General features: G+C 42.5%; 1 protein-coding gene across 10 annotated transcripts in view; it reads right to left on the minus strand.

The window, feature by feature from the left end:
* DACH2 (dachshund family transcription factor 2) overlaps positions 1–27700 on the minus strand; it is a 333298-nt gene that overhangs the window by 146034 nt on the left and 159564 nt on the right. For 6 of the 10 annotated variants that reach the window (XM_083484718.1, XM_083484712.1, XM_083484714.1 and 3 more), the window contains exons 2-3: positions 11725–11840; positions 186–257 (exon numbers count right to left, since the gene is read on the minus strand). In XM_083484718.1, coding sequence (XP_083340844.1) covers positions 186–257; positions 11725–11840 — 188 coding nt within the window. Of the gene's footprint in view, positions 1–185; positions 258–11724; positions 11841–23022; positions 23239–27700 lie in introns of those variants that run through there. The other 4 variants (XM_083484717.1, XM_083484713.1, XM_083484716.1 and 1 more) reach the window with 2 other exon arrangements.

Below are 27700 nucleotides of genomic sequence, written 5' to 3' on the forward strand. Positions count from 1 at the left end.
AGCTACACCAAAGCTTTCACCATTCAAGTGGTTGCAAGTTAGAATAATTCAAGGGTAACAGACAGAAATCATATGCATATGCAGGAATACAAACACACATGCTTTTTTATAAAATATATGTATGCAAAGTTATGTTCCGGGGGGGGGGGATGTATGTGACACAAGATATAAATAGGAGTAAACACCTTGTATTTGAAGGGTCTTGAGCTCTGCAAACTTTATGTGGCTTTCATCAGGGAAAAACAAAGTTCTTATATCTGGAAAGAAAAACACTGTTAAAAGCCTTTACATAATATTGAATGGGAACACTGTGTTTTATGTCATTTTGTCCATATATACAGATAGAACAAGAAGAGGTGGGCATTTCAGATCTGGAAGGCCCTGCAGGAGGAACATTTGTTCATTCAAGATGACTAGAGAGCCTTCCCACCCATAAGGTATATGGTGGGAAGTTCTAGCGCTGAGCTGAATTTCTCAGAAAACTTTTTTTTCTTTCTTAGAAAGCTTCTGAGATTTTTCCTTTCTTCTACCACCACCCCTTTAAAAAAGTAAGACCACTTTGCAGAGTTTTCCCTGAATATTTTCCAACATTTTTAGTATAAGTTTTCATTGCCCACTACCACCACATTACCCTGGGATGACACTACGTTCTGGTGCAGGATGCAAAATGGCAGTCAGGTTGCCAACACAGTTGCTGCTACTCCCACTTGCTGTGGGAAACAACCAAAATATACCATCAAAAAAGAGACAAAAGAAGTTAAGCCAATGTCACTACTAATGGTGAGCCCTACCTCCAATAAATGGTTGAATAAGTTATCTGCCTGCTGAAGAACTTTGGCAAAACGTTCCTCCACCACCAGCATGACTCTTCCCAGTTTCTCCAGCACAATAGCATAAGAAGAACCTAGTGGATCAGACCAATGACTCATCTAGTCCAGCACCCTGGTCTCACACTGGCCAACCAGATGCTTGTGGGAAACTCTTAAGCAGGACCTGAGCAAAAGAGAACTCTCCCCTACTATGGCTTCTAAGAACTGATACTCAGAAGCAATACTACCCCTGCCCATTGAGGCACAGCTCAGCCATGGAGGTGCAGCTCAGCCAATGGCTCAGCTGGTACCCATTGATGGCTTTATCCTCCATTTCCACAGGTAAGGTGGAGAATTCTGGGAAGCCACTTGCACACAGCTCTAGTAAGAACTCTTTGTGTCAAAGCCAATATACAGATTCAGAAATACCACCAGTATGTGGCCTTTGGAAGAGAATGTAGCCTCTGCTTAAATATTTGGCTTAAGAATGCCTACCCAGACATTCACAGGTGTTTTATTTCTTCTTCTTTTTTAGCTAGTGTTGATTTTAATTTTCTTTTTAATAGTTTTAAATACCCGACTGAACTATTTTTTTACAGGTAATTTTAATGTTTTATTTTATATTGTGGTAAACAGCATAGAGCTTGCTGTTTTACAATCATCCGGTATATAAATTTTGTTAAATAAATTAATATATGGCAACAGTTTGCTGCAGTTCCCACTTGTAAGCTATTCTACTATTTAAGACCTGCTCTATACACCCAATGCCCTGCAGTTGGCCACTTTACCACTCCAGGCTGAAAAAGCATAGCTGGAACGTAAGACTTTGATACCCTATTAATGTTATTCTACTGAGAGTGGTACTGAGCAGTAAGTACATATTGTTTATAGATCCCATTTGAATACTGTATTCCAATTGCATAATTTGAGGTTTGCTAGAGGAGAATCTGGAATTGTTGACACTCACAGATCCAGACCCCTTCTCCTGAATGACACCACCTAACAGCAGCTCCTACTGTTCCAGAAAACCTCTGGCTGGCCTATGTCTGCTTGTTGCATGAGTTAGGAACACTGTAAAATTTCAATGATGTCTTTAAATTTGAATGGTTTCAAGCTGTTGTAAACTCCTGAAGCAATCAAAAATAATCTGTCATGGGACTGCTGGGTATGTGTACACTGCGCCATGGCCTGATCTGATGTTAGATTTATTGGAGGGTAAATTATGTCATTTATGCATCAACTCACAGGAGGAAATGGGGAGGGGGAGCAATCCCTATGCAGTTAATTTAATAATAGAGTGGAAAGCCACGATTACTGTTTCAGGTACACCCGCTCTTTCAGAGCAATGGCTGGCCCGCATCAACAACAGCAACCTTCGCTTCTCAGAACCATGGAATTAACAAGTGTTTAGTGGAAGTGGGGGGCTTTGAGAGACACACCTACAAGTGGTTGAACCAGGAGCAAAGGCCTCTTCCACTGGGTTCTGTTGTGCAGCAGCTGAAACCTATCATCCTCCTTTTTCACCTTTCTGAAACTTTCCTCTATCCTCAATGTAGTGTCTTCCAAATGTTGTTGGATTCCTACCCCCACCCCCATCATCCTTCATCAGAAACTGTCAGGGTGAGCTTGTGTCAAGCTGGGGTAAGAGGACAAGGCTGTGGCAAGTCTAAACTTGAAGTATGTTAATGGGTCAGAGAGTATCACATGACCTATGAATATATTTGGTTAAGAAATTTCTTTGCTGGTCTGGTTGGTTTCCCTACAGTTACCTCCCTTGGCTTGCTGAAACACCCTTAAATCCTAGGCTTAGGATCCACTGCAAGTGTAAGTCACTCAGCCACTGCAGATGCCTGATTCCTTTCCCTCCCCTGACTACATCACTATGAACATTACAGGCATGAGGACAAGTCCTTAAAAGCCCACCATTAATAGCAGAAAGGTTCTTCAAAGTGAGAACTACCTCCCTCCACCAGCAGCCTTTCAACCTGGCCACATCAGAGGGGCAGCTAAGACAGCAAGGCTTGCTCTAGTGGCACGGCATTTGGCTTCCCCTCTCCACCTGGTTACAAGTGAAATAGCAGCACCTAGACTATGTGCTTAGCTGGGACCAGCTGCTGTTTTGCTCCCACCCTCCCAGAACTGCCACCCACAGCAGCTATTCCACTTGTGTGAAGAACTATTGAGATGATTACATCATGGACAAACAAGAGACAGTGAGCCCCCTCCATTGGCCTGGGTGTGACATGACCAACTGCCATTGGACTCCTCACCTATTCACGTGCGCTGTCACCACAAGGATGCATCATTCTTTAGGTACTGAGACTTCACTTTGTTCCTTTTTCCTCATAATCGTTCCACTCATTTATTTTTTTCCTTTTTCGATTCCCATCTATGAGATAGCATGCCATTAATTTAAATGGCAGGCTGCCTTGAGTTCACTGACTAGAGAGCACTATACAGATGCCAACAACTGAATAATGCTGGCGATCCTAACCCCACTTACCTGGGAGTAAGCCTCACTGAATTCAATCGGACTTACTTCCGAGTAGGCATTGTTAGAATTGAGCTGTGTATAAATAAAATATGAGTTGTCGTATACCCCCTCTCGGAATTATACCATTTTCACCCCTTATCTCCTCTCTCCATTTTTTTAGCCTTTTGCAAATAAAATAAAATAAAGCCCTAAGATGAACCAAACCCCAAACAAACCGCTGAAATTCTGTTCTCCCTATTTAGGTCATCCCTAGATTGGACACTCACTAAATTGGCAGCGACAGGCCCTCTGATATTTCAGTACAGCTTCCAGAGAAGATTGTACATCTGAAGTGACTCCTGGGGGGTGATGAATTCATATTTGCTAAACAGATTAGCTGAAATAAGCATAATAAATGAAAGTGGGTTTGTTTTGTTTTTAAAGAAAAGAAAGAAAACAATTTCACACTAAAATGCAGGCTTGACTTATAGGAAGTGGCAGCTTCAATGGCCCAAGGCCTAAGATTGGTTTTGCCACTTGATAATTTGACTGATTCACTTGAGTAGCCAGAAGAGGACATTTTCTGCCTGATTTCAGCATAATCGAGTCACCTGCTCCATGATTGCCGAGGCCAAGTCAATTGCACTCGGCTGAGCACCGAGGGTGTGCGATGCATTGCAAAAAAGGAACCTTTGCTGCATATGTGTGCAGCACTATTGAGATGTAAATGATAGTGGAACACAGCCCATTCCCGCATATTAGAAACAGCTTCTTTACCACTATATGAACCTTCTCTCTGGAAGACAGTTACTGCATTTTGCTCTCTTAAGGTTGGTTTAGATGGTCACAGTCTGGAGGAACGCAGCTGTAGCCCGAGTCAGACCATTGGCCCATCTAGCTCAGTACTGTCTACACTGGCTGGCAGCAGCTCTCCAGGGTATGAATCAGGATTGGAGTCTCTTCCAACCCAACCTGGGGATATTGGAGAGTTCCTGCGTGCAAGACAGGCACTCTACCACTAAACTATGGCCCTTCCTCATCTAGCCTAGCTGCTTGCTCCAACAGCACCACTTCACAATAACATTCTAAAGATTATTTCATAAAAATAAGGAAATGGTGACAAGAGAGAGAAGTCGCCCCATTTAGCAAGGGGCTCAGAACAGATCTCTTTAACTTGTACAAGAGATCTGGTAAAAAGGATGGGAAAGAGGGCTGGAGAGAATGGGTGACTCTGCAAGTTCTCTGCCTCCTTTATATTATTTTATGGGTTGTTGTTTTGTTTTTGTAAGGACCAGCAATTATCTTTCTGGCACTTATTTGAAGAGGCTGAGGTGCAGAAGACACAGCTAGATCCAACAAGACCTAATTTAAGAGTCAGATTGTTTAGCTACAGCTGAGAATCTGTTGGTGCTCATATGCTACTATGTGATAATGATTTAATTTTAGTAATGTATGAAAAACCTTTTATTTAGACAAAACACTGTTAATGGTTTATGTGTTTATATTACCTGTCTGTGCCACTGCCTTTGCCATGAGTCCCTTCGGAGACAGTAATAACCATTGGCATATAAAAGAACATTAAGAATCATATCAAAAATAGTTACGTAAGCACAACCTGAAACTATGTGTGCTATCATGTGAATTGCACAGTGGAAGAAAGGCAGGTTATTTAGGGAAGTTTTTAATGTCTGATGTTTTATTATTATTATTATTATCATTAATTCTGTTGTGAGCCGCCCAGAGTAGCTGGGGAAACCCACCCAGATGGGTGGGGTATAAAGAATAAACTATTATTATTATTACTATTAACTATTTAACCATGAAAATAATGAGCAATGGGGCATAGATTTAACACTGCCAGAGGTGGCCAATGATGTACATCTCTTGCTCACTCTCAACAGGTCTTCAGCATTTTATGGCAACTGAGCAGCTTTGGTCCTCACTGGGCTATCTGGGCTTCCCTATTCCTACAAATCTTGGGGTTCCTCCAAACCTGATGATACCGCCCTCTTATGAATGATGACATTTTGGCTTCATAGGCATCCATACGTGGCTTATTATTGATGTATATCACTCTCTGCTTTTGAGGGTAGTAGTCAGTACGAGAAAAGAGGCTTACTCAAAACTATTTTTCTGTTTTCCATCTTTATCTGAAAAGCCCACCTAATCAAGCCTTGAGTTACATAACCACACATTAAAGCACTGTCTCCATGCTTTAACAAATCATCCTCCGGTAAAAACAACAACACCGAAGATTTAAGCCACCTCAAATTGATTCAACATTGTTTCAGTCTATTTTCTATTTGACATAGGTTCCTGAACGATTTAGCCATATTTTTTCAGAATCAAAGTCCATGATCTGGCAAACCTAATCTGTTAATAAAATGAAAAGGTGACCTTCCCTAATTTAATAAGTCAGTGCAAAAATACTATTTCAACATGCTAAGGAATTCCAGAAAGGTTATCGTCTAGTTCTTTCAAAAGAGGTTGTTCTCTCTTTCCTCATCTGTTTCTCCAAGCTGTATTTTCATAATTTTTAATTCATTATAATTTGGTAAACCCTGTTTGCAATACAATATTTTGATAACTGCTTTTATTTATGTGACTGATATTAATAGGCACATATTACAACCTGCATCTTATTTTTGTGCCCAGTGCTGCCCTTGTGCCTTGCAAGGCACAGAGACTAAGGAGGGGGATGCTGACAGCGAGTCAGCCAATGGACTTTTTGCAAATAAGAAGGCAGGCAGGAGGGGACTGGTTGAGGGAGGCTGATATGGTTGGGACAGTGCACCATTTCCTCTAATGGGCCAACCTCCACTACATATGAGGAGGTGTAAAAAGGAAGGCAAAAGTGGCTATAACATGGAAATGTAGAAAACTAAGGGAGCCTACAAATAGATTAGGAGTCCTGCCAGGTATGGGAGATCTTAGGTCTCTCTATCTGGCTCTCAGGACCCTCTCCAGGCCAAAAACCCTTTACCAGTCACACCCCATCTCCCGAGACCACATCTCCCAATGCCCTCCTTTGCACCTTCCCTTGAATGTTTTTGCCTAGCTGGTATGCGTTCAAGAATTCTGATAATCCTTCTTGCTTGCCTGGATGAAGGATAGAGAAGGGCATGCGAGTACCTCTAGAAACTAGCCTACTGTAGAAAGGTTAATTGCTCTGTTATTTGCTCTCTCCACTTTTTCCTCTGGTTCCTCCTACGACAGGCATGTGGCCCCCAGAAGGTTACCTAGAAGAGAATGTGGCCCTTGGATTGAAAATGGCCTCCAATTCTTGCTCTGGGGTCTCTAAAATCCTATCCCATGAACAAGATTTCAGAGTCATTTCTAATACCAGTGGTACCTCGAGTTACAAATGCCTCAGGTTACAAACTCCGCTAACCTGGAAGAGTTACCTCTAGTTGAGAACTTTGCCCCAGGATGAGTACGGAAATCGTGTGCCAGCAGCGCAGCGGCAGCAAGAGGCCCCATTAGCGAAAGCACGCCTCTAGTTAACAGTTTCAGGTTAAGAACGGACCTCTGGAACGAATTAAGTTCGTAACTAGAGGTACCACTGTATGCACAAAAATCTGGATGATGCAAAACCCTCCACCCATAAAAAAAACCACCACCACCACCTCCATCTTTTCGTTACTTAAGTCTGACTGAGAAAATGAATAGCTCTGATACAAACTGCAGATCCCCGCACAATTCATAAATACGTGGAATAATTATTTCCCGGGGAAGTAGTATCTAATTTATTGCATTTTTATGGAGTGTTAGACTAACTTCTTATTTGTGGCCTGTCAAAATAGCAGCAAATTATGGCAAACATAACATTAAATGCTATGCTGTAAAGCAAATATTTATCTAATTTGGGATTCTGTACATCTTAAAAAGCATGATGGCTTGCTTTTCTTATGTCAAAAGCAAATAAACGCCTACTTTGTTCCTCTCAATTGTATGGACTAAAGGGGGTATCACTATCAGTCAAGTTATTCTAAGAGCTGCCATTACCACTTAACATTTTTTATGATAAAACATGACTCTCTTTTAGCTTCTAGTCTAGATACCAAGGCAATCCTTGAGCCCACATCCCAATGCAATAACAGACCACAAACTAGCAGGAGTGCTACTGCCTTGGAAATACAATAAATTAAAAAATGAGAAAACTATAACTTCCACATCTCCTTCCATAATATGGAACACTACTATTACAATTGTCATGCTTTCAAAATGAATTTTAATATCACCCTGTCTTAAGTGCATCAGTCCCCATAAATCTAATGCCAAGTGTCAACCACGTCTTTGAGGCAGTGGTTGCTCTGGGACACAGAAGCTATGGGGAACATTACTGTTTTTCTTTGTCCTTTAGGTATTTCTCTGACTCTGGGGTATCTTACTGCAGAGAAAGCTGATGATCTGTCAAAGCCCTAGTTTTGCTAAGCAGTTGACATGATTCCAAAGCATTCACTCCAACACTGTATTCTGGGGAGCTTCAGGCTCTGAAAAATGCTGGACAGAGACTCTAGCGCAACTTGTACATGTCTTGCTCAGAAGCCAACCAAACACTGGTTAGCATGCATAATCATACCTACCATGAGGCAATGCGGGCTGCAAAGAATGATCATTTTACAGCTTGCATTGCATCCTCTAGTAGTCAGCCAGGAGAGTTATTTTAGATGGGCTGGAGGTTACTGCCTCCCACCGTAGGGAAGCAGCCTACGGAGCTGTGTCCAAGTGGCTATATACTTTGAGGATAAAGCTGCTTGATTTTGGGTGACCTTGACTCTGCAGTTGTAGTTCCAAACGAAGCATGTAGTGTCATAGTTTGTGATGTGTTGTGGGATCGGTTTCAGCTTATGCAGTCAGCCTCCCCGTTACATACCACCATGCAGGTAACATCAAAGATGACATGGGGTCTTAAGTAATAGCAGCAGCAGCAGCAGCAGCAGCAGCAGCAACCACTATGACAAGCTATTCAGCAATTACATTAAAAGTAAAAACAGCAACAACAATCACCTCAAGGATTAGGAGTTTTGCAATAAATATGTTAAAAAGAACAAATGCACGGGCTTGATGTTTAAAGAAAGGAACAAAATGTTTAAGGAAGGTGGGACAGGAGAGGGTGAGAGAGAGAAAGAAATAAAGAGACAGAAGTCTTGAGAGAAAAGAGATATTTAAAAACTTGGGAGAAAGGCAGTATTTTCAGGTGCTGTAGCACAACCAACATACCTTGTGAATTCCCTTAACTCGCAGCCCCACAGATCAAAAATTTGCCCACTCCAATTTAGCTTCAGTTGATCAATTTAACTATTACAGCTTGCAGACCTAGATACTATTCTTGAACAACTTTGTTATCAGAGGAAAGTTTAAAGCTAAAAATAATCAGATCTTCCTATGATCCCTGCAAGGCATCACTCATGAGCGTGCGATCTGTATAAAATACTTCTCATTTTGGATTAGTTTGAGGGCACACCAGATGGAACACAGGGTACTGTGGGATCTGCCATTTATCACAGTGACAGTGCGTAGGAAGCAACGATCCTCTCACCACAGGGGGAAAGGCAGGACTGCAAATGTAGAGAGCAGGAATCAAAAGATGGACTTTGTGGAGTTTGGCAACATTTTGCTGCTCATTAACTTAATCATATTAATTTATTAGCCACAAACATCAAAGTAATTCGCAGCAGAATTTTTGTCACCGAGAACAAGTCTCCGCAGAGACAGTGGGTGAAACAGTCGTTTTATAAGAGTACAGTTTGCTTCACATTTTGTATCATATAGATGGCTAAAATAGTATGTCTCGCATGCCACATGAAGCTGCTGCTTTTAATCGTCTCCACTTTGGGGCACGTAGCATATGTTTGAGGATACTGACCAAATCCTGCCTCCCTTATGTATAACACTTAGATGTTTAAAGGTGAGCATGCATATGATGGCCATGTTTCATGCATTTGTTGCAATAAACATCAGCATTAACGCTAGTGTTTCCCATAGCTCTGTGTGTGTGTGTGTGTGTGTGTGTGTGTGTGTGTGTGTGTGTGTGTTCCTGCACCTTTAATTAGCAGCCAGCCATAGGGTAATTTAAAGCAGTCATTACATGGCAGTTGTGAAATATCTTTGTCAACCAGTCCCGATTTCTGCCCTTTTAATAAACGCATATTGGAAGTGATTTTGCATTTCTTTCACATCTGCCAATGTTCCCAGCTTATAAGGAGAATGGTCAAACTGAGTCAGTCCAATTCTTCCAATAGTTCAGCATTCTGTCCACAGGCGCTAGCCAGATCACTCAGTTGGGTTGGGATCTCTAAGCAGGGCAAAATGGTGGTATCCCATTTCTCTTTCAAGCTTAAGTCCAAACATACCAATCATCACAAGATCCTGGACTATATGACTTCAGACTACATCCAGGGGGCGGGGTTGTTGTATGTTGGAATGGTACACAAACCTACCACAACTCCTTGCAGACAAAAACCTGAGATCTTCAACCATCAATCTAAACTACTCAGGGAGAGTTTGACCACACGGTAACTTCCAGTAAAAGCTGAGATGGATATGCATTTGTACAAAACTCAAAGTCTGAAGAAGACTTTTGGGGTGCCCAAAAGCAGGCTCACAACATTTCACGACATTTTATCTGAGTCACAATAATGGCACTGGTATACACTGTGGTATTAGGTCCTTTGCTTTGCCTTCGAACAACACCGTACATTACAACTGTGGGAAATCCTTGAGCTGCACTGATGTTTCTCTCACAGAGCTCCAGTTTCCAGAGTGGTTAAAAAAGAACCAATCCCTCTGGGAATTGTAGCTCTCTGAGGGGAGCACCCGTAGCAAACAACAGTTCTTAGGATTCTTTGTGGGGAAGTCAACTGCTTGAAGTGGTATGATGCTGTTTTAAACACAAAGTACATAATGGGGGCTGAGATATCTCCTAATATTCAAATGAAACAAGTCTTTGCCCTCTTGTACATGATACCCAGTAGTGGGGAACCCCCAGACCAAGGACCTAATTAATTAGCGGCCAGCTAATGGAAGGGCCATGCTAATCTTCTCTGTATCGTTCCAATTTTAGTATATGTGCTGCCGAAGCGAGCGGGTGGCACTGTGGGTTAAACCACAGAGCCTAGGACTTGCTGATCAGAAGGTCAGCGGTTTGAATCCCCACGATGGGGTGAGCTCCCGTTGCTCGGTCCCTGCTCCTGTTCACCTAGCAGTTCGAAAGTACATCAAAGTGCAAGTAGATAAATAGGTACCGCTCCAGCAGGAAGGTAAACAGCGTTTCCATGTGCTGCTAATGGCCAGGGGTCCCTTTACCTTTAATGGAAGGGCATTTTGGCTAAGCCCTGCTGGCCTGTCCCCTACCTGATGGCAGCTGATCACTAGATCTTACAGTGCCCTGTTCATCGTGCCCTACAAGCACCGATAACCAGCTGACTGTCAGGCCTTGTGAAGCACTGCATGCACAGCACACTGCAAGACCCAAACGAATGATCAGCAGTTTGTCGGTGCTTTCCAAGCAATGTGCTTGCCTTCATAGTTTGATTTCAAACCAGGACAGCAAAATCGGGTCGCCTGTCATTGTCGAAAATGGGTCAAGCTTAGCCCATGGCTGGTTCCTGTTACCCACCTCTGTGATAGCTCTCCTAGCACTGCCTACCCAGATGTTCAAAGGCATTATGTACACATGTGTATGATCTCTACATCTTGCATGGTCTGCCACAGGAAACATTACTGGTGTTACCCACAGCTATCACCATGCATGAAGGTCCTCTTTGATCATGGTTGCAGCACCGGATTAACCCTGTGGCAGTCAAAATCTTTCTCCCCCCCCCCCTCGCAAATTATCTCCTAGTACTCACAAATATTCTATTAGAATCCGGAGTTGGCAGGAACTTGCAACACACCAACTCACAGAAAGCTTACCGTAGTTTCTGGAAGTTTCTCGTGTACACACTCAAGTGGGATAGCCTTTGAACTAAGAAAGCTTGAAAGTAATTTTCTTTCAAGAGCAAACCAATATTATTTAAAAGGCCAGTGCCTACTCTGCCTATGGACAGTTGGTTTCCATGTGTTTCGGCAGAGCAAGAGAAAGAATAATTTCGCCCATCCCACTACATTTAAGAGCAGGTATTCATGCAGCCTATGAGGCTGTTTGAAGATCAGCATCCTACCCCTGCCTCCGCCTGTATCATATAGCCAAGTATCTAATGGCACTTTCCCTTTAAGGAAATTACGATTAATGAAGAACTAAATCGCAAATCCATTAGGTTTTAGTCAGCACAGCAACACCACACGGGGTTTTTCATGAATGCTCAAAAAATCCAATAGCGTAACCTCTGGTAAAGCTTGAAAAGCCCTGAAGGACAAGGCAGTTAGATCAATATTAGTTTATTTCAACTGCTGTGCAGTACGGAGAGACAGAGCCGATCATCCAATGGATTTTATTACCTGTTGGGGAGATAAGTCCTGGTGATAAGAGGCCTGGTACTCCGTGGGGCAGTAGGCGCGTGTTCTCTTGTATTGCAACCCCCAGAGAGCGCTTGGGGGGTCTTCCTGGTCGTGAACTGTTGAAACAAAAGTGAAAATGAACTTTTCAGAGCTCTTTTGTCAAAAGGATTTGCATAGTAATGCACTCTGCATTGATTTTTTAAGGTCCTGAATAGCATAGAGGCCTTGGCTGTATTCAAAACCAGCTCCTACAGCCTTAACTCTTTCGGTACCCGATTCTGCCAGTGGCCCTTAAACAAGTGTTGGGGGTGATCTGCTTTTCTGAACCTTGACATACCCTTCAACATTTCTCCAATGAAAACAGGGAAATTCTATTCCATAATAATAATTTTACTATTTACACCGTGCACATCTGACTGAGCTGCCCCAGCCACTCTGGACAGCTTCCAACATATATAAAACATTAATATATATATATATATATATATATATATATATATATATATATATATATATATATATATATATATATATATTGTTTTCGTAGATTTTCACGGGTACAGGAATGCAGGTTTTGGTGTCCTCGGGTGTCTTCCCGTGTAAAAGTTGGGGTGTCTAGGCGACGTTTCGACGAGGTCTCACTCGTCATCTTCAGGCTGGTGCTTTCGGCTTCTTGTTACTGGAACAGAGCGGGATCTCAGTGTTTGAGTTCCTATAAATACTGTAGAGGGGTGTGGTGTATTGCCTCAAAAGTTCTGGGCAGAGGGGAAGTTCCCAGGCTAGTGTTCTTTTCTTCTTTTGTTCCTTAATTACTTGAGGGATATCTTGAGTGATTACTTGAGTGATATTCTGAGTACCACTTAGGTGGGTCATTGGGTGTGGATTAGTTGCTAAAGCCTTCGTGTCTTGACCTCTTGAATTTGTGAAGAGTTTTTCTGGGAAGATGGCTGTACTGCACTTAGTTGTGCTTTGGCTTTAGCAACTAAGTGGCTGTACTGCACTTAGTTGTGCTTTGGCTTTAGCAACTAATCCACACCCAATGACCCACCTAAGTGGTACTCAGAATATCACTCAAGTAATCACTCAAGATATCCCTCAAGTAATTAAGGAACAAAAGAAGAAAAGAACACTAGCCTGGGAACTTCCCCTCTGCCCAGAACTTTTGAGGCAATACACCACACCCCTCTACAGTATTTATAGGAACTCAAACACTGAGATCCCGCTCTGTTCCAGTAACAAGAAGCCGAAAGCACCAGCCTGAAGATGACGAGTGAGACCTCGTCGAAACGTCGCCTAGACACCCCAACTTTTACACGGGAAGACACCCGAGGACACCAAAACCTGCATATATATATATATATATATATGCAGGTTTTGGTGTCTTCGGGTGTCTTCCCGTGTAAGAGTTGGGGTGTCTAGGCGACGTTTCGACGAGGTCTCACTCGTCATCTTCAGGCTGGTGCTTACGGCTTCTTGTTACTGGAACAGAGCAGGATCTCAGTGGTTGAGTTCCTATAAATACTGTTGAGGGGGTGTGGTGTATTCTGGGCAGAGAGGAAGTTCCCAGGATAGTGTGACTTTTCTTCTTTTGTTCCTTAATTACTTGAGGGATATCTTGAGTGATTTCTTGAGTGATATTCTGAGTACCACTTAGGAGGGTCATTAAGAGTGGATTAGTTGCTAAAGCTTTCGTGTCTTGACCTCTTGAGCTTGTGAAGAGTTTTTCTGAGAAGATGGCTGTACTGCACTTAGTTGTGCTCTGGCTTGGCTTCGTGTATAGGGGCGAGCTGTGGTTTTGTGCCCTGTGCCAGTCAGATCTGTGTAGGGATTGCAGGGGGGTGTAGCATCCGGAGGTGCCACTATGGTTTGGCTACTGGATGGTGTCTGTAATTTATCTGTGGAGAGGGTCTGGGTTTGGGTCTGGTGTGGTTGATTGGTGATGGCGTTCTGTGTGCCTCTGGTTCTGGTGTCGGTTTTTGTGGGGAGGGCTAATTTCCAGATGTCTGGCAGGCGGGACGTGTCGTCACGCTTGTTCATGTTGTGAGGGTGTTTCTCTATCTCGATGGCTTCCATGATTATTCTCTTGTGGTGATGTTCCATGTTAAAGAGCAATTTGGAATCTGCAAAATTAATTTCGTGTCCTGTTTCTTTCATGTGTTGGAAAAGAGAGGAAGTTTTTTCTTCTTTTTTGACGGCATTCTTGTGTTCTGCGATACGTGCATTTATTCGTCTGTTTGTTTGTCCAATGTACGTGGCTGGGCAGACTTTGCAGGGTATTTCATAGACCCCTTGGTTTTCCAACTGGATTTTATCTTTGGGGTTTCTGAGGATATTGGCTATTTTTTGGTTGGTGCAAAAGGCTGTTTTGCAGTAACAAGAAGCCGTAAGCACCAGCCTGAAGATGACGAGTGAGACCTCGTCGAAACGTCGCCTAGACACCCCAACTCTTACACGGGAAGACACCCGAAGACACCAAAACCTGCATTCCTGTACCCGTGAAAATCTACGAAAGCATATATATATATATATATATATATATATATATATATATATATATATAAAACTTCCCTATACAGGGCTGCCTTCAGATGGCTTGGGGGGTCAGATAACTCTATACCCCGCAAACATTTCTCCGATGAAAATGGAGACATCCTACCATACCTTCCAACATTTTCCCAGAGAAAGTACGGACATCCTAAGGGAAAGCAAGACATTCCAGGGTCAAATCAGAAACTGATTCTGTAAATCTGGGACTGTCCCTGGAAAATGGGGACACTTGGATGGTCTGCATGGGGGAGAGGGGTTAGGAATGTGGCATTCCATTTCAGAGAGCAAATATTCAACCTTACTAGATAACCCAGTGTTCTAATCTCATCTATCTACAAGATTTTGATATCACTCTTTTTTCAAAAGGTTTAGGGCGGTATGCGGCTCCTCTGATTCACCCTCATAAGAACCCTGTGAGGAAGGATGGGCTGAGATGAAGCAACTGTCTTGCTAAGCTGAATGAGGATTTGACAGGTGAGAGCAGGATTCGGACCCCCATTTAGCCACAAAATTTACAGTGTGTGACCTTGAGATAGTTGCTACCTCTCAGCCCAACCTTCCCCAGGCAATGACGATCAAAGCAAACAGATCTCGTCACCACATTGGACCAGCTCTCATAATTAAACATGATAACCATGGTTCTTCAATACCTTTGGTGAGAAAAGGGATTTTCTTAGTCATGCACCCTTGTTTCAGGGTGTGACTGGATGGCATTCTAGATTCTGATCCATGTCATTATTAATTTAATTGCTAGCCAACTTTTAATTTAATTGCAACCCAGCCGTTATTGATTTAATTGCTAGCTTTATCTCAAAATATCCCAGGGGTGGTTTACAACACATTCAAACAAAAAACAATGAACACAATCCATTAATAAACTAAAACAAAAAACAAAACAAAACAAACCTCACAAGCAAAAATATTTCAATTATCAAAACATTCAGTACAACAGAACAGCAATCAGTAAAATATTAATTGTTGTCACAGAGGCAAGAAGGAACAGATGTGACTTCAGATGACAGGAATGGGAATAGTCACTTCTTCAGGGAAAGGGAGTTCCACAAATAGGGTGCTATGACAGATAAGGTCCTGTCATTGCAGAACAGACTGGCAGGGCCATAAGCGGGGTATCCCCCAGAAAACTCAAGGCTTGAGCTGACACATTGTGTTGGCTCTGCCTTTCACTGGCTCTGACTCCAACTACTGTTAGTCTTCCTGCATCCTACCAAACCCAATGGGTGGGCATAAGCCACCACTGACCATAACAAGGGAAGATAAGGACCCTGGAGGTTCTCATCAACAGTTAGCTCCTGCCCTCTGGTCATAGCCTTAAATTATGGAAATTATTTCTAAGTTTGCATTTATCCATAAATATTTACACATGTAAATTTTGTGCACATCTTTGCTCTCTTCCCCTTCTTTTGTGGTGATGCATTTCATTTTTGCTTTAGGCAATGTGCAAATGGCCACCCTAATTCTTTGCTGTCTGACTCACTGGGCCCATCGCAGTGGAAGGAAACCAGCTTCCCTTCCATACAGTCCTTGGGACAAAAATATGCTGGTAAGAAACTCCTTCATATAACATTGTTTAAACCCAGTGCACCTCAAAACTCCCACCTGTAAAATGAAGCCAACTGACTTCAGAACGTATTTCTGGGATCTATACTAGGTTCATTGTGCTAATATGATGTCATGTCCAAGCTCAGTATCCTAGCTGAATGAAACCTGTGCTGCTTTCATGGGGCTCCTGAAACATTTTTAAGCATATTGTACTACAGTATAGCATAGCACATTCCAAGAGTGACCACAGCAATTTATCTTTTAGGCTTCCCTTCTTCATCAACTGATTGGTGCTTCTGAATGCTGTGCAATGGGCTCAGGTAACAACTCCAATCTAGCCTATCAAAATACTCACATTTTTCAACCCTGGATCAAGCCATTTATAAATTGTGGCGCTCTCTCTCTCTCTCTCTCTCTCTCTCTCTCTTACTCACAGAAACAAAAGGTTAGGTGCTTCTTGTCCATGAATGAGACCACATGGCTATGCTGCACCAGCCCCTATATTTTCTTTAAAATAGGGAAGAAGGACACAGCAGATCTGAATACACTCCAGGAATCCCCACCCCTAACAGATCAACCCACTTCAAGCATTCCTGTTATACAAGCAATGGGACTTCTCAACTGAAGTTCAAGGTTTAAAATTAAACAAATAGAATATATTGTTTATAACAGAAGTAGAGAACCTCAGGACCTCCAGGCCTCTGTATCTGGCTTTTGGGACTCTCCCTGGGTCACACCCCCTCCCCAGGGCACCATCCTTCTCACCATATCACACCCCTCACCAACCTTGCTTTGCACCCTCATCTGCTGTTGCCTAGCTGTATGCCCTTGAACTACGAAGATAATGATAATGCATGGAGGGAGGGACCTATGTGTGTTTGTAGAAAGCTCTGACTTTAGCACATGCATCAATTTGCCCACTTTTGCCTCTAGCCCTGGCCTACCTCTGGTACGCTTCCCCTAAATGGTTCCCCATGAGGGAATATGGCTCTCAGGATGAGAAAGGTTCTCCAACCCAAGCATGTAACAAGGGAAGGGGCTGTATCCAATGTAGCACTAAGTTGAAGTCACTTAGAAGTATACTTGTTGCACAAGGGGAAATGCAAGTCAATTAACAAAGGTGGTTGCACAATGGATTGCACAACAAGAATAGTATCTTGCACAAAAAGCTTCTCCTAGCACAGCTGTTGCACTGGATTCCTTTGTTGTGCAGCCTTTAAATTCTTCCACCCACTATTCCAACGGTCCTTGTGTTGCCAGACAGAGAACACTGGTTGTGTTCCAGAGGCACAAATAAATGGGACACAGGCACTGTAACCTGGCCAGTAATTGTGATATGCAGGGCAAGTGATACTAAAAAAGTAGACTTAGGTCATCAAGCTAGATTTCCAATTAGACCTGCCACCCAAACAAGCAGACACTTGGAACGCAAGCTTTCCTCAGATCAACTGTGAACCAAATATGCATCTGGCAGAATTATTAAGAGCTTATGCATGTACACCCAGAAGCTTCACTGAGTTCAATGGAACTAAATCCCAGATAAGTGTGAATAGGATTGTAGCCTAATTGTTAAATCATATATAAAACCACAAATCCCACATTGCAACTTCTCAGTGAGTGAAATATTCATGTACAAAAGCACCTGGAGCCTTTAGTACTCACTAAACAGAACACGAATTGGACATTCCCCCTCCTCTTATTTCCTAGAGAGAAATCCATTCCATCCAGATGAGTAAAGAAGCTTTTGACAAACTTTGTGTTATACAGCCAACCAGCAACAATGAATGAGAGGTTCATAGCAAGAACCATTTCTCTCAAAAATGATTTCCCTTGTTCGCAAAGAAACGAAAGTTAAATTTCACTCCATCAAGCTTGCAGTAGCAAAGCTCTTTATCAAAAGGAGACACACTCAAGTGGTTAAATGTCAGAAATCTCTGGTACTATTGCACAGAGGTGCCATTACTGTATTCATACTTCTACAAAGAGTGTGCATAATATTTGTTTTATTATACATCTGTCTAGATCTCAGATACACACACACATATCACATCCTAAAATCATTCTTGAGTTTACTACTTTAGGCCTATAAACCTTGTCCTTTTTATCTAGATTAATTTTTTAAGTCCCATCGTCAGTGCATTTTTAAAATATACTCTGGGGAGTCCTATGCAATACAAGGCAGCAAAACACAATAAAAAACTTTGCTATATAGATCAATACATTTTATTACACAACAGTCCTCAGGCTTTGGAGACCTTCTCTTGTGCAGCAGCAACTGAATGACACGATCCCTTGTTTTTCACATCACTGCAACATCATACTTACTAAGTGTGCAGTTTTACACACAGCCATCAATGCACACTAAGCACCTTAAGTATTGGATCATGAGGAAGTGATAAGCTGGGTATCAATCACCACAATGGAACAAATGGAGCGGCAGAAAGAAACTTGAGCCAGATTGTATTGGGCCACAGCTCCCATCACCAGTGACTACTGATCCTGTCTCTAGGTCTGATGGGACTTAGAGTTCAACCACTTCTGGGGGGGGCACATGTTTTCCACTGGTCTTCTCCTTGCAGCAGTCTTAACTATGAGGACCCTGTAAGAGCAATAGCCCCCTTCCCACATAACTCCAGCATCTCTTGAGGAAGGCAGGTTTTACCCCATTACGGTACCCTTTTCACACTACTGTATATGACATCTATGTTCTACCATCCACTTCTGTGTAAGAGGGAGCAAACAGTAAAGCACTATGAGTGGGGGGGGGGGAGGTCCTACCCCTCTGGATTTACAGGAGCTCACTTCAACCATCAGTGCAAGCCATGGCTAAGGAAGAGATTGATCTGAAACATGACTTACAATTGCTAAGTAAAACAAAATGGGAAACTATGCTTTGAAGGAGTGCAAACCATGATTTGATGCAGTGGGTGAATTGACAAACCATAGTAGCTCCACCTCTGCAGAAACCACATGAACCCCAGAGAAGACTGAAGTGAGCAAGCAGCTCTATATTATGGCTTGCTGAGCAGCACAAATAAAAAAGAAATAGAAACTTCACAAGCCCGTCAAAACTGTGTCTTGCCAGTACATTTGGAAGCCAATAGTACGGTTTTAGGTTCTAAAAATATGGCTGCACAAACCATGGTTTAGTGTGAAATTGAGCCATGTAGGCATATACCTTACAGGAGGGGAAAGTGAACTTCACAGAAAGTCCAATGTGGCCAAAATGATACGAAAATAGACTGTCATGTGATAGTCTAAAACTGCTGTTTTTGCAAACTTAAAGACAAACTTTTAGAAGCAGTTTGTATGCAAATGGCTGAAAACATAGCCTTCCTGATGGAGGCCAAGGCCCTACTTTTAAAGTTACTAGAATCAGATGTAAATTTACATATTAATCAAGACAAATAAACATGTGGGGATTTAACTAGGAAACAATCTGATGGCAATTTAATCAGCACAGGTTGAAAGGTCCATCACTACCACATCCTGTTGCAGTGAAAATATTGATTGTGTTACTGATTTTAGTAATGCCTTGTTTTGCAGGGTACAAATAGCCATGTAATTATTCTTTAATTGAATGGTGATTGCTTGCTAGTGATTATTAAGGTTGCTTGTGTGTGTGTTTTGCTTAATTACTAGATTATTTATGCTCAGCAATATAAAATATTTCATCTTTCTTTCTAGGAAGGGAGGAGTAGGCTGAAAGACAATGGGTCAGATCATAAACCAACTTCAACTGTGACAACAGAGTAAGCACATGTATCCCCCTCCACATGGGGTCAAGTTCAGAAGTAATGATTTGTTGGATTTTGGATAAGTCATGTGTCCATACTCTCTCTCCTCCCCTTGTGAGCCATTTTTTAAACTTTTAATTCATAGTTTCCTATGACATCCAAACCAAAATTTAGCATCCCCTACAAACCAGGCCAGGATCAAACTATAATTTGGTATCCTGGTTCATAGAGATTGCAGCTGATTTGGACATCATGAGAAACTGTGGATTAGCAAATTAGGATGTATTAAATTAAGGTGTACAAGAGATACAACAAGGAGAGGGAGCACACAACTCATTCCTGGTGCAACAGAAATTAACTGGGTTAACTGTCTTTTAACAACCCAACTAGCTCCTTTAGAGCGGTAGAGCCAGTCACAGTACAGGTCACGTTAGCCCACAATGTTTCAGCTGCTTCAGCTCCCTGCTAGAACAACATCTTTCTACCTTAGCAGGACACAGCTTCAGTCATTTGCTGAGGCAACATCATATACCTACCTTAGTAGGAGAGAGCTTCAGCAATGAAGTTGTCATTATTAGATACTGCAAAGGATTGCATCCCAATGGCAACATACTGCCAATGGACCACAAAGGGAAAGGGGTAGCAAAGTGATAGTATATACAAAACACATCAAGGCTCACGTCCTGCCAGGCCAACCACTTGCATTGTGCATGATGCATACTATTAAATTGCACCAATGCAACTGCTTGAGTAGCAACAACTCCCTATGAGCATGAAATGTTAATGCTGAAATGATCACTGTTTAAAGCACTAGGTGGATCTGCAGATCTTTCAACAGTTCAGCTTTAAAGAATTAACATTAGATGTAGCATTTTGTAGGATTAATGGAGGGATACTGTCCCGCAGAAGCTTGATTTCCTCTGGGGGTCTAGCCCTTCATTTAGGCATAATTTAACCTGATGCTCTGCCTTTCATTTTCTGGCCTTCATTAGAGAAACTGAAATAGTATCCTATCCCCCTGAGTGCTGAGAATAAACCAACTGGAAATATATCTCAGCAGTACTTCATGTTTCTGAAACTGAAGTGGATTATCACCCAGCAACATTAACTCAGCAGCCTCCCTATAAACTTTGTGGGCTTGGCAGTTATCTAGATGAGAAGGGAGAGCATTGAATCTCTGGATGTCAATGAGATATGACACATTCCAAAGTATGTTTGCTACAAAAGGTGATAAATGAGGGAGCCAATATATTTTCCGTTAAGTTAAAAATAATAATACTGGTAGCTACCTCATTTTTGACACCTGCTACTTATGAATTAATGCCAGACAATTTGGCTATCTCTACTGATTTGGGCAGGTTTCCACCCTATCCTCTATCCTAGGGACTCTGATTAGTAAATTACTTGTTGATCGCAGGAACCTATGAGGGGAAGGGTCACAGCCCAGTGCTGAGCTTCTGTTTTACATGCAGAAGGTCCCATTCTTCAATCCCCAGCAGCTCCAGGTAGGGCTGGGAGAGACCCTTGCCTGAAACCCAGGAAAGCTGATACCAGTCAGTGTAGACCAGTGTTCCCCAACCTTGGGCCTCCAGCTGTTTTTGGACTACAATTCCCATCATCCTTGACCACTGGTCTTGCTAATGAGGGATGATGGGAGTTGTAGTCCAAAAACAGCTGGAGGCCCAAGGTTGGGGAACACTGGTGTAGACAATAGTGAGATAGAGCAACCAGTGGTCTGATTCAACATAATGCAGTCTCCTACGAATGTTTGGTTTGGCAAATTCTCACACATCTGACACCGTCAAATCCACAACACACTTAAGCAAAAATCCTCTAAGACAACTTCAGGTGGTGTTTCCATTAGCTTATATACAATTCATTCATCTCAACCAGGGTATTGATGGAGCTGTAGGATCCTTCTCTTTCTCTCAGGCATTTGCAGGGTATCAATGTAATTTCTTAAGAGGCAGGCATGTGCTGCTTTACAACAGGCATAGACAAACTCGGCCCTCCAGATGTTTTGGGACTACAACTCCCATGATCCCTAGCTAACAGAACCAGTGGTCAGGGATGATGGAAACTGTAGTTCCAAAACATCTGGAGGTCCGAGTTTGCCTATGCCGGCTTTACAACAATTGCTTATACAGCACTTCCCCACTTCACAAATATTCAAAATGTTTCTCATAATTAGCAGAGAGATTGTCCGTAAACGCTATAAGAAAATCCACAATGATCATCTCCATATTACAGCTGGGGAGGGAAATAGATCTCAGGGAGAAGCCCTGTTCATGAATTACTCACACTACACATTTAAATCATATTTGAGCGACATGGCCATACGACTCCCCTAGGAACTGTAATTTGTTAAGGATGCTAGGAACTGTAGCTCTGTGAGGGTGAAACCACAGTTCCCATGATCAGTGGCGTAGCGTGGGTTGTCAGCACCCGGGGCAAGGCAAGTAATTTGCGCCCCCTAACCCGTGGATTTGCGCCCCCTAACCTGTGGATTTGCACCCCCTAACCCTAACCCCCAGATGTTGTGCCCGGTGCGGCCGGCCCCCCCTGCACCCCCCACGCTACGCCACTGCCCATGATTCCTTGAGGGAAGCCATGATTGCTAAACTGGTGTAAATATGATTTAAATGAATATTGTGGATGTGACCTATCAACTTACAGCAGCAAAGTCCATAAATTAATTAAGTGCAGTGTATTCAAATACTTTTCCATTGACTCGATTTCTTTGACCAAAGCAGGAAAGTATTTACTCCCATAAATTACTTTTCATTGATTCTCAAATTTGAAAATCCAGAAATTCCTGTTCACATGAATGATGACAGCTCAATCTGAGAGCTGGGGCTCAAAGAACAGAGAGACCTACAGTTCAAATTTAGTGACCATTGGAGGCCAGTTTCAATAGGTTTGGTTCATAAGTATACCCAAATGGAATGCAAGGAAGAGGATGTGACGCGATGAGCATTTGAAATATTCTTTGGAGCTTTATCCCTGCAAAAGGAGTACACACGTACATGCACACACACATTACTCCTCATTCTACAAGTTCTTTATCTGCATTTTGACCTCAGAACATTATTCTCTTTACTTGGGCCTTACTGCGCACATTTCCATCCTACCAAATGCAGTTAAACTCTACGTGACCTTCTGAGTGTTTAGGAAGATAAAGAAACTATGACCTCTCTGCAACCCGATTCTGTCTCCTCTCAGCATTGGCAAACTGATCACTTGTCTAACTATTGAACCACGTTGTATTACTAACCAGATCAAAGGCAACAGCAGGCCAATTCAGCAGCGGGGTGGGGGTGGGGAGTCAACCATGCAAAATGGGTAATTAACATTAATCATACATGAAGTTGTTTAAGCAGATAACTAGAACCTGGTCACCATAGCAACCCTCATAAAATAGGGCTTCACGCTAATGCTCGGACTCTCTCCTTACCACATCTTGTGGGAACGGCAGGCCGCTGTCTCCTCTTGACTTTAACAGACTAAAGTGAATTACTGTTGAGGGATGACCAATGGTATAATGACATGGTGCTTAGCTACATACCACTGAGGCTTCACCCACAGCTTTGGAGCCAGTTCGCACAATCATCAATCTTGCAATCTTCTTTGGGTGGCAGGGAGCAGGTGTGCGTACACACAAATACAGGCCCAATCTGCACTGTGCATTTAAAGGAGTATCATACAGTTTTAAACTGACATGGCTTCCCTCAAAGAATCCTGGGCACTGTAGTTAGCTAAGGGTGTTGTGAGTTGTTAGGAGACTCCTGCCATTTTCCTCAGTCAGGTACAATTCCCAGAGCTCAATGGGAAAACTAATTGTGAATTGCAGCTCTGTGAAGGGAACAGGGAACTCCTATAAACTCTCAGCATCCTTAAAAAACTACAGTTCCCAGAATTCTTTGGGGGGGGCATGACTGTTTAAAGTCGTATCACAGCACTTTAAATGTATAATGCAGTTGGGGCAACAGACTCTTCAACCACGAGTGTGTATGCACATATACAGTGGTACCTTGGTTCTCAAACTTAACCCGTTCCGGAATCCGTTCGACTCCCAAAACCGTTCAAAAACCAAGACACAGCTTCTGATTGGTAGCAGGAGATTCCTGTACTCAAGCAGAAGCTGTGTTGGACGTTCGGCTTCTGAAAAACATTTGCAAACTGGGAGCCAATTTGTTTGCCAACCAAGCCATTCTGGAACCAAGGTTCCACTGTAATGGCAAACTGCCTAGGATCCACAGGCCTAAAGGCAGCTGATGTAGCTCAGGAGTAGAGAAATTCAGTGCCAAGCCTTTCCTCAGGTCTCTCCCTAGATCACGCCCTTTCTGCAAGCCACGCCTCTCACTGGCCCTGAGTGCCAGTGCTTTTGCTTGTCTGGAATGAGTCCTTTTGAGGTCCACGTGCTGATGGCAAGTGCAGCCAAAGGAAAAAGTGGGCAGAGCAGCAAATATAATTTTTACCTTTGTCCAGTAGGCTAGCTTCTACAAGCACATACCTCTCTCCTCCATCTAGACAAGCAAGAAGCATTATCAGAACACAGGGACAGAAGACCATCAAGGTGTATTCCAAGGGCCAGACAAGAAATGCCTAGAAAGTCACCCCCAGTCCTGAGGTTCCCCTGATCTCTACAGATGACAACCCCACAGTGCTCTCAATTCCCATTTCCTTTATAAAGACACCTCCTCTCCTCCTAAGAAATGAGAAGGGCATCCACAATGAGTACTTAGGAACTATGGTATAAACACTTTGGCAAAATGTCAGAGCTAGCAAGATTTTCTAAGAGGCAGGTCATGGGAAAAAATGGAGTAGGACCCTCCTAAGAGCCTTGCTGCTTGAAGCAAAGGGCAAAGTATCTGACCTGACGTGCAGTTTAATCTTATTTCAGGTGATGTGATAGTGTTGCCAACCTAAGATTACCAGACGTACCTGTTTCCCAGGGACAGTCCCCGGATTTACAAATCAGTCCCCTGACAAAAACCTATCATTCCTACTGAAGTTGAAAAGTGTCCCCAGATTCCTTGGAAAAAAATCTGGTAACCTTATGCCAACCACACTTGAGGGCAACAGGTCTGTTATCAGCATATAGGGCAGGCCCCATGGCACACAGAGCTCTGTCTTGTGCCGGTGAGCTCAGAAGAAATAGCCGGGGAGCTGTTGCAGCTGCCTCTAGCGGATTCCACCTGAGGCAGTTACATCAATTTGCCTCATGTTGAGCCGGCCCTGGGTGGAGGCTTGAGGATGCCAGAAAGAGTTAGGATCCTATTATCACTATCAGGTTCTGATTTATTCTCAACTGATTGTGTGGCATTATCTATTCTCTGACACAACCTGCCTATTAATAAGAGACAGTTTCCTTGGTTGTAGTGCTTCTGATTCCAGCTAAAAATCTTTCTGGTTTAGGAAAACCAACTTAGACCTGTAATTTTATTATGTACATTAGTTTTTTAAATGGTTTGTTTTATCTATATTGTGTTAGTTTTCTTAAATCTATTTGGTTTTTTTAGGTCTGTTGATTATATCTGTATGAATATTTTATATAATTTTATGTAAACCGCTTAAAGGGGTTTTTATTATTAAGTGCTATATTAATCTTTTTTCTTTATTTTTAATTTTTCCTTCATTAATTTTTAATAATTCATACAAACCATGCACAGTTTACATTGTCACAACCATCTGAAGAAACAGCATTAAAAGATTAATTCTCAAAAGGGCACCTAATATGAAATTATTAAATGCATTGCACTGTTACTTCGCTAGAATAAATATTACAAATAAATAACTATAAACACAATACTCAGTAACAATAATGAATACTTCAACTGCAGTCCTGCTTGTTCTTCATTTAATTTAAACCTTTTGCCAGGCATATTATTTTCATTTCTTCACTGATACATATAAATAATTCACTCCCCATACCCTAAGCAAGCAAGCAAACAAACAAAGATGACTACTTTCCTATATAGCCTCAGCCACCTCAAATACCATCAGCCCCTGGGTCCTCATCCATGTCAACAGGTTCCACTAGACTAAGATGGAGTATGAGAGAAAAACATAGATGTGGTGGTCAGGGCTCAGCCTGAGAATGCAGCGGAGCTGAGTAACCAAAGTGAGATGGAAAAAGGACAGAGGGTGGACCGAAGGCGGAGAAGGAGTCAGCAGTGAAATCCTACAAGCAGCAGGACCCGTGGAAAGAGATTAACTTGCCAGCCCTGCACAAAAACTAGCTTCCAAGCCCAGTTTTTAAAGCACCATTAGCAACTGGCACTGCCCAAACCACCTCAGCCTGGTCATAGCCTGCCACTTCCTGCCCACCTTCTTACTTACATGCAGGCCAGGTAAAGCCACTGACAGTCATCTTCCTTCTCTTTAGTCTCAGTGCGAACTCAGCAGGGAGGAAGAAATGGCTGAAACATAGTGGTCCCTCCTGTCATTGGCTCTTGTTCCACCTTCTGTTGGACTCTCTGCCTTTCACCTTACCAGCCCCAATGGGCACCAACCACCACTGCAACTTGATATTTGTGGCCCTGCTGTGGAATACATTATGCTCCTCAGTGATCAGAGCTGCATCAACTGAGGCTGTTTCTGCTGCTGTCTGGCCTGGGCTCCCCTTTTCCGATGCTCCAATGAGCATTGAAGAAGTTTGGTGAAGCTATTTAAAATTGACTACAACGCCCCAGAGAGCTCCTGATGCGACATCATACAAAATTGATAAAACAATTTGTTTTCCAGGATCTCTTTCTTTTGAAACGAAGCTTAGATTGCAGTCCTAAACACACTTACTTTGGTGTGAGACCCATTGAATGTATGACATGCATAGAATTGCACTCTCAATACTTTAAATATTAAATATCCCCAAGCCAATCAGATAACGAGCGTCGTACTACTCCTGTAAGTACAGAACTCATTTGATGTACCTTATACACAGGTCTTCTCCCTTTTGATATGTTAAAACTTTTTAGTTTTGCTGAGAATTCAAAGCCACTATAAAAAAAGTTAACGGAACCATTTGTTGGCTTATCATGCCTCTGAGTCATAGCTCTATTTTTCTGCCCTGGTAGATTCAACGGAACTTTTTTTTAAAAAAAAAAAAGACATAGCCATAATGTGGAGAAATACCCCAATGTCCAATATTCAAACATACTTTTCCTTATCTAATGTCTAACCATAAAACCACCCTTACAGCCAGATGCGTCCTTTATAGCAAGTGCTAACCTTTCAAAAAACTTAAGTAAATTATTTATGAGGGAAAGGCATTTTAAAATATGTTTGAAAGCACTATAGGAATGCGCTATTAAATGTCTTGGAAACACATGGCTCTCCTCCTAATTGCCTCCGACTGAAGTTGGGCAAAAATGGGTGTGCCAATGCAAAGCTTGATGCTTTACTTCCATCTAGTCTTTGAAGTGGGACAGAAAGTATTATGCCCCTCTAAAGAGGCATCTCAGCAGGCTCAGAAGGGGTGAAATGGAGGCTCCATAGACCAGAAGAAGCCAATGTTGAGGCATCCACATCTTGAACTGTAATTCTGATCACCCCTGAACAATAGTCATGCTGGCTGGTGCTGTGACTTGCAATGAAACAACATCTGGAGGCCACTATTTTGGTTACATCTGCTCCAGACTTTTGGGATATGGGCACCTTCAGAATTTACATCAGGGACACCAGGGGACAGGTTCTGCCAACAAATGGACTATTTAAAAAACCTCTGATTTTGCACCAGAGAAGTACCCCACTAAATTAGGCTGCAGTTTAGGTCTCGTTCAACATAATGGAATATGGCCAAAGATCTTCCAGCAAGTTTCATGGGCTGAGTGGAGATTTCAAACAAGCTCTCCCTGCTCCTCTAGCCACTAAATCACTCAGGTGATTTAGGTGTGTGAGTGTGTGTTTGTCCATACCCTGAAACAAACTCTTTCTCTCTCCCTCTGGCAGGAGAACAGCAGGATTTAAACCCAAACCTGCTTGTGGGCTTCTCATACGCATCTGCTGGCCACTTTCAAAATAGGATGCAAGACTAGATATGTCCATTGCTTCTTTCTTATGACCTCACGCATCCAAGCCTTTTGGCTCCTCCCTTTCGTAAATGGTTTCTATCCTAGCTGGAAATTGAAATG

Source organism: Podarcis liolepis (assembly GCF_965112155.1).
Source record: "Podarcis liolepis genome assembly, chromosome: Z".
NCBI classification, from domain to species: domain Eukaryota; kingdom Metazoa; phylum Chordata; class Lepidosauria; order Squamata; family Lacertidae; genus Podarcis; species Podarcis liolepis.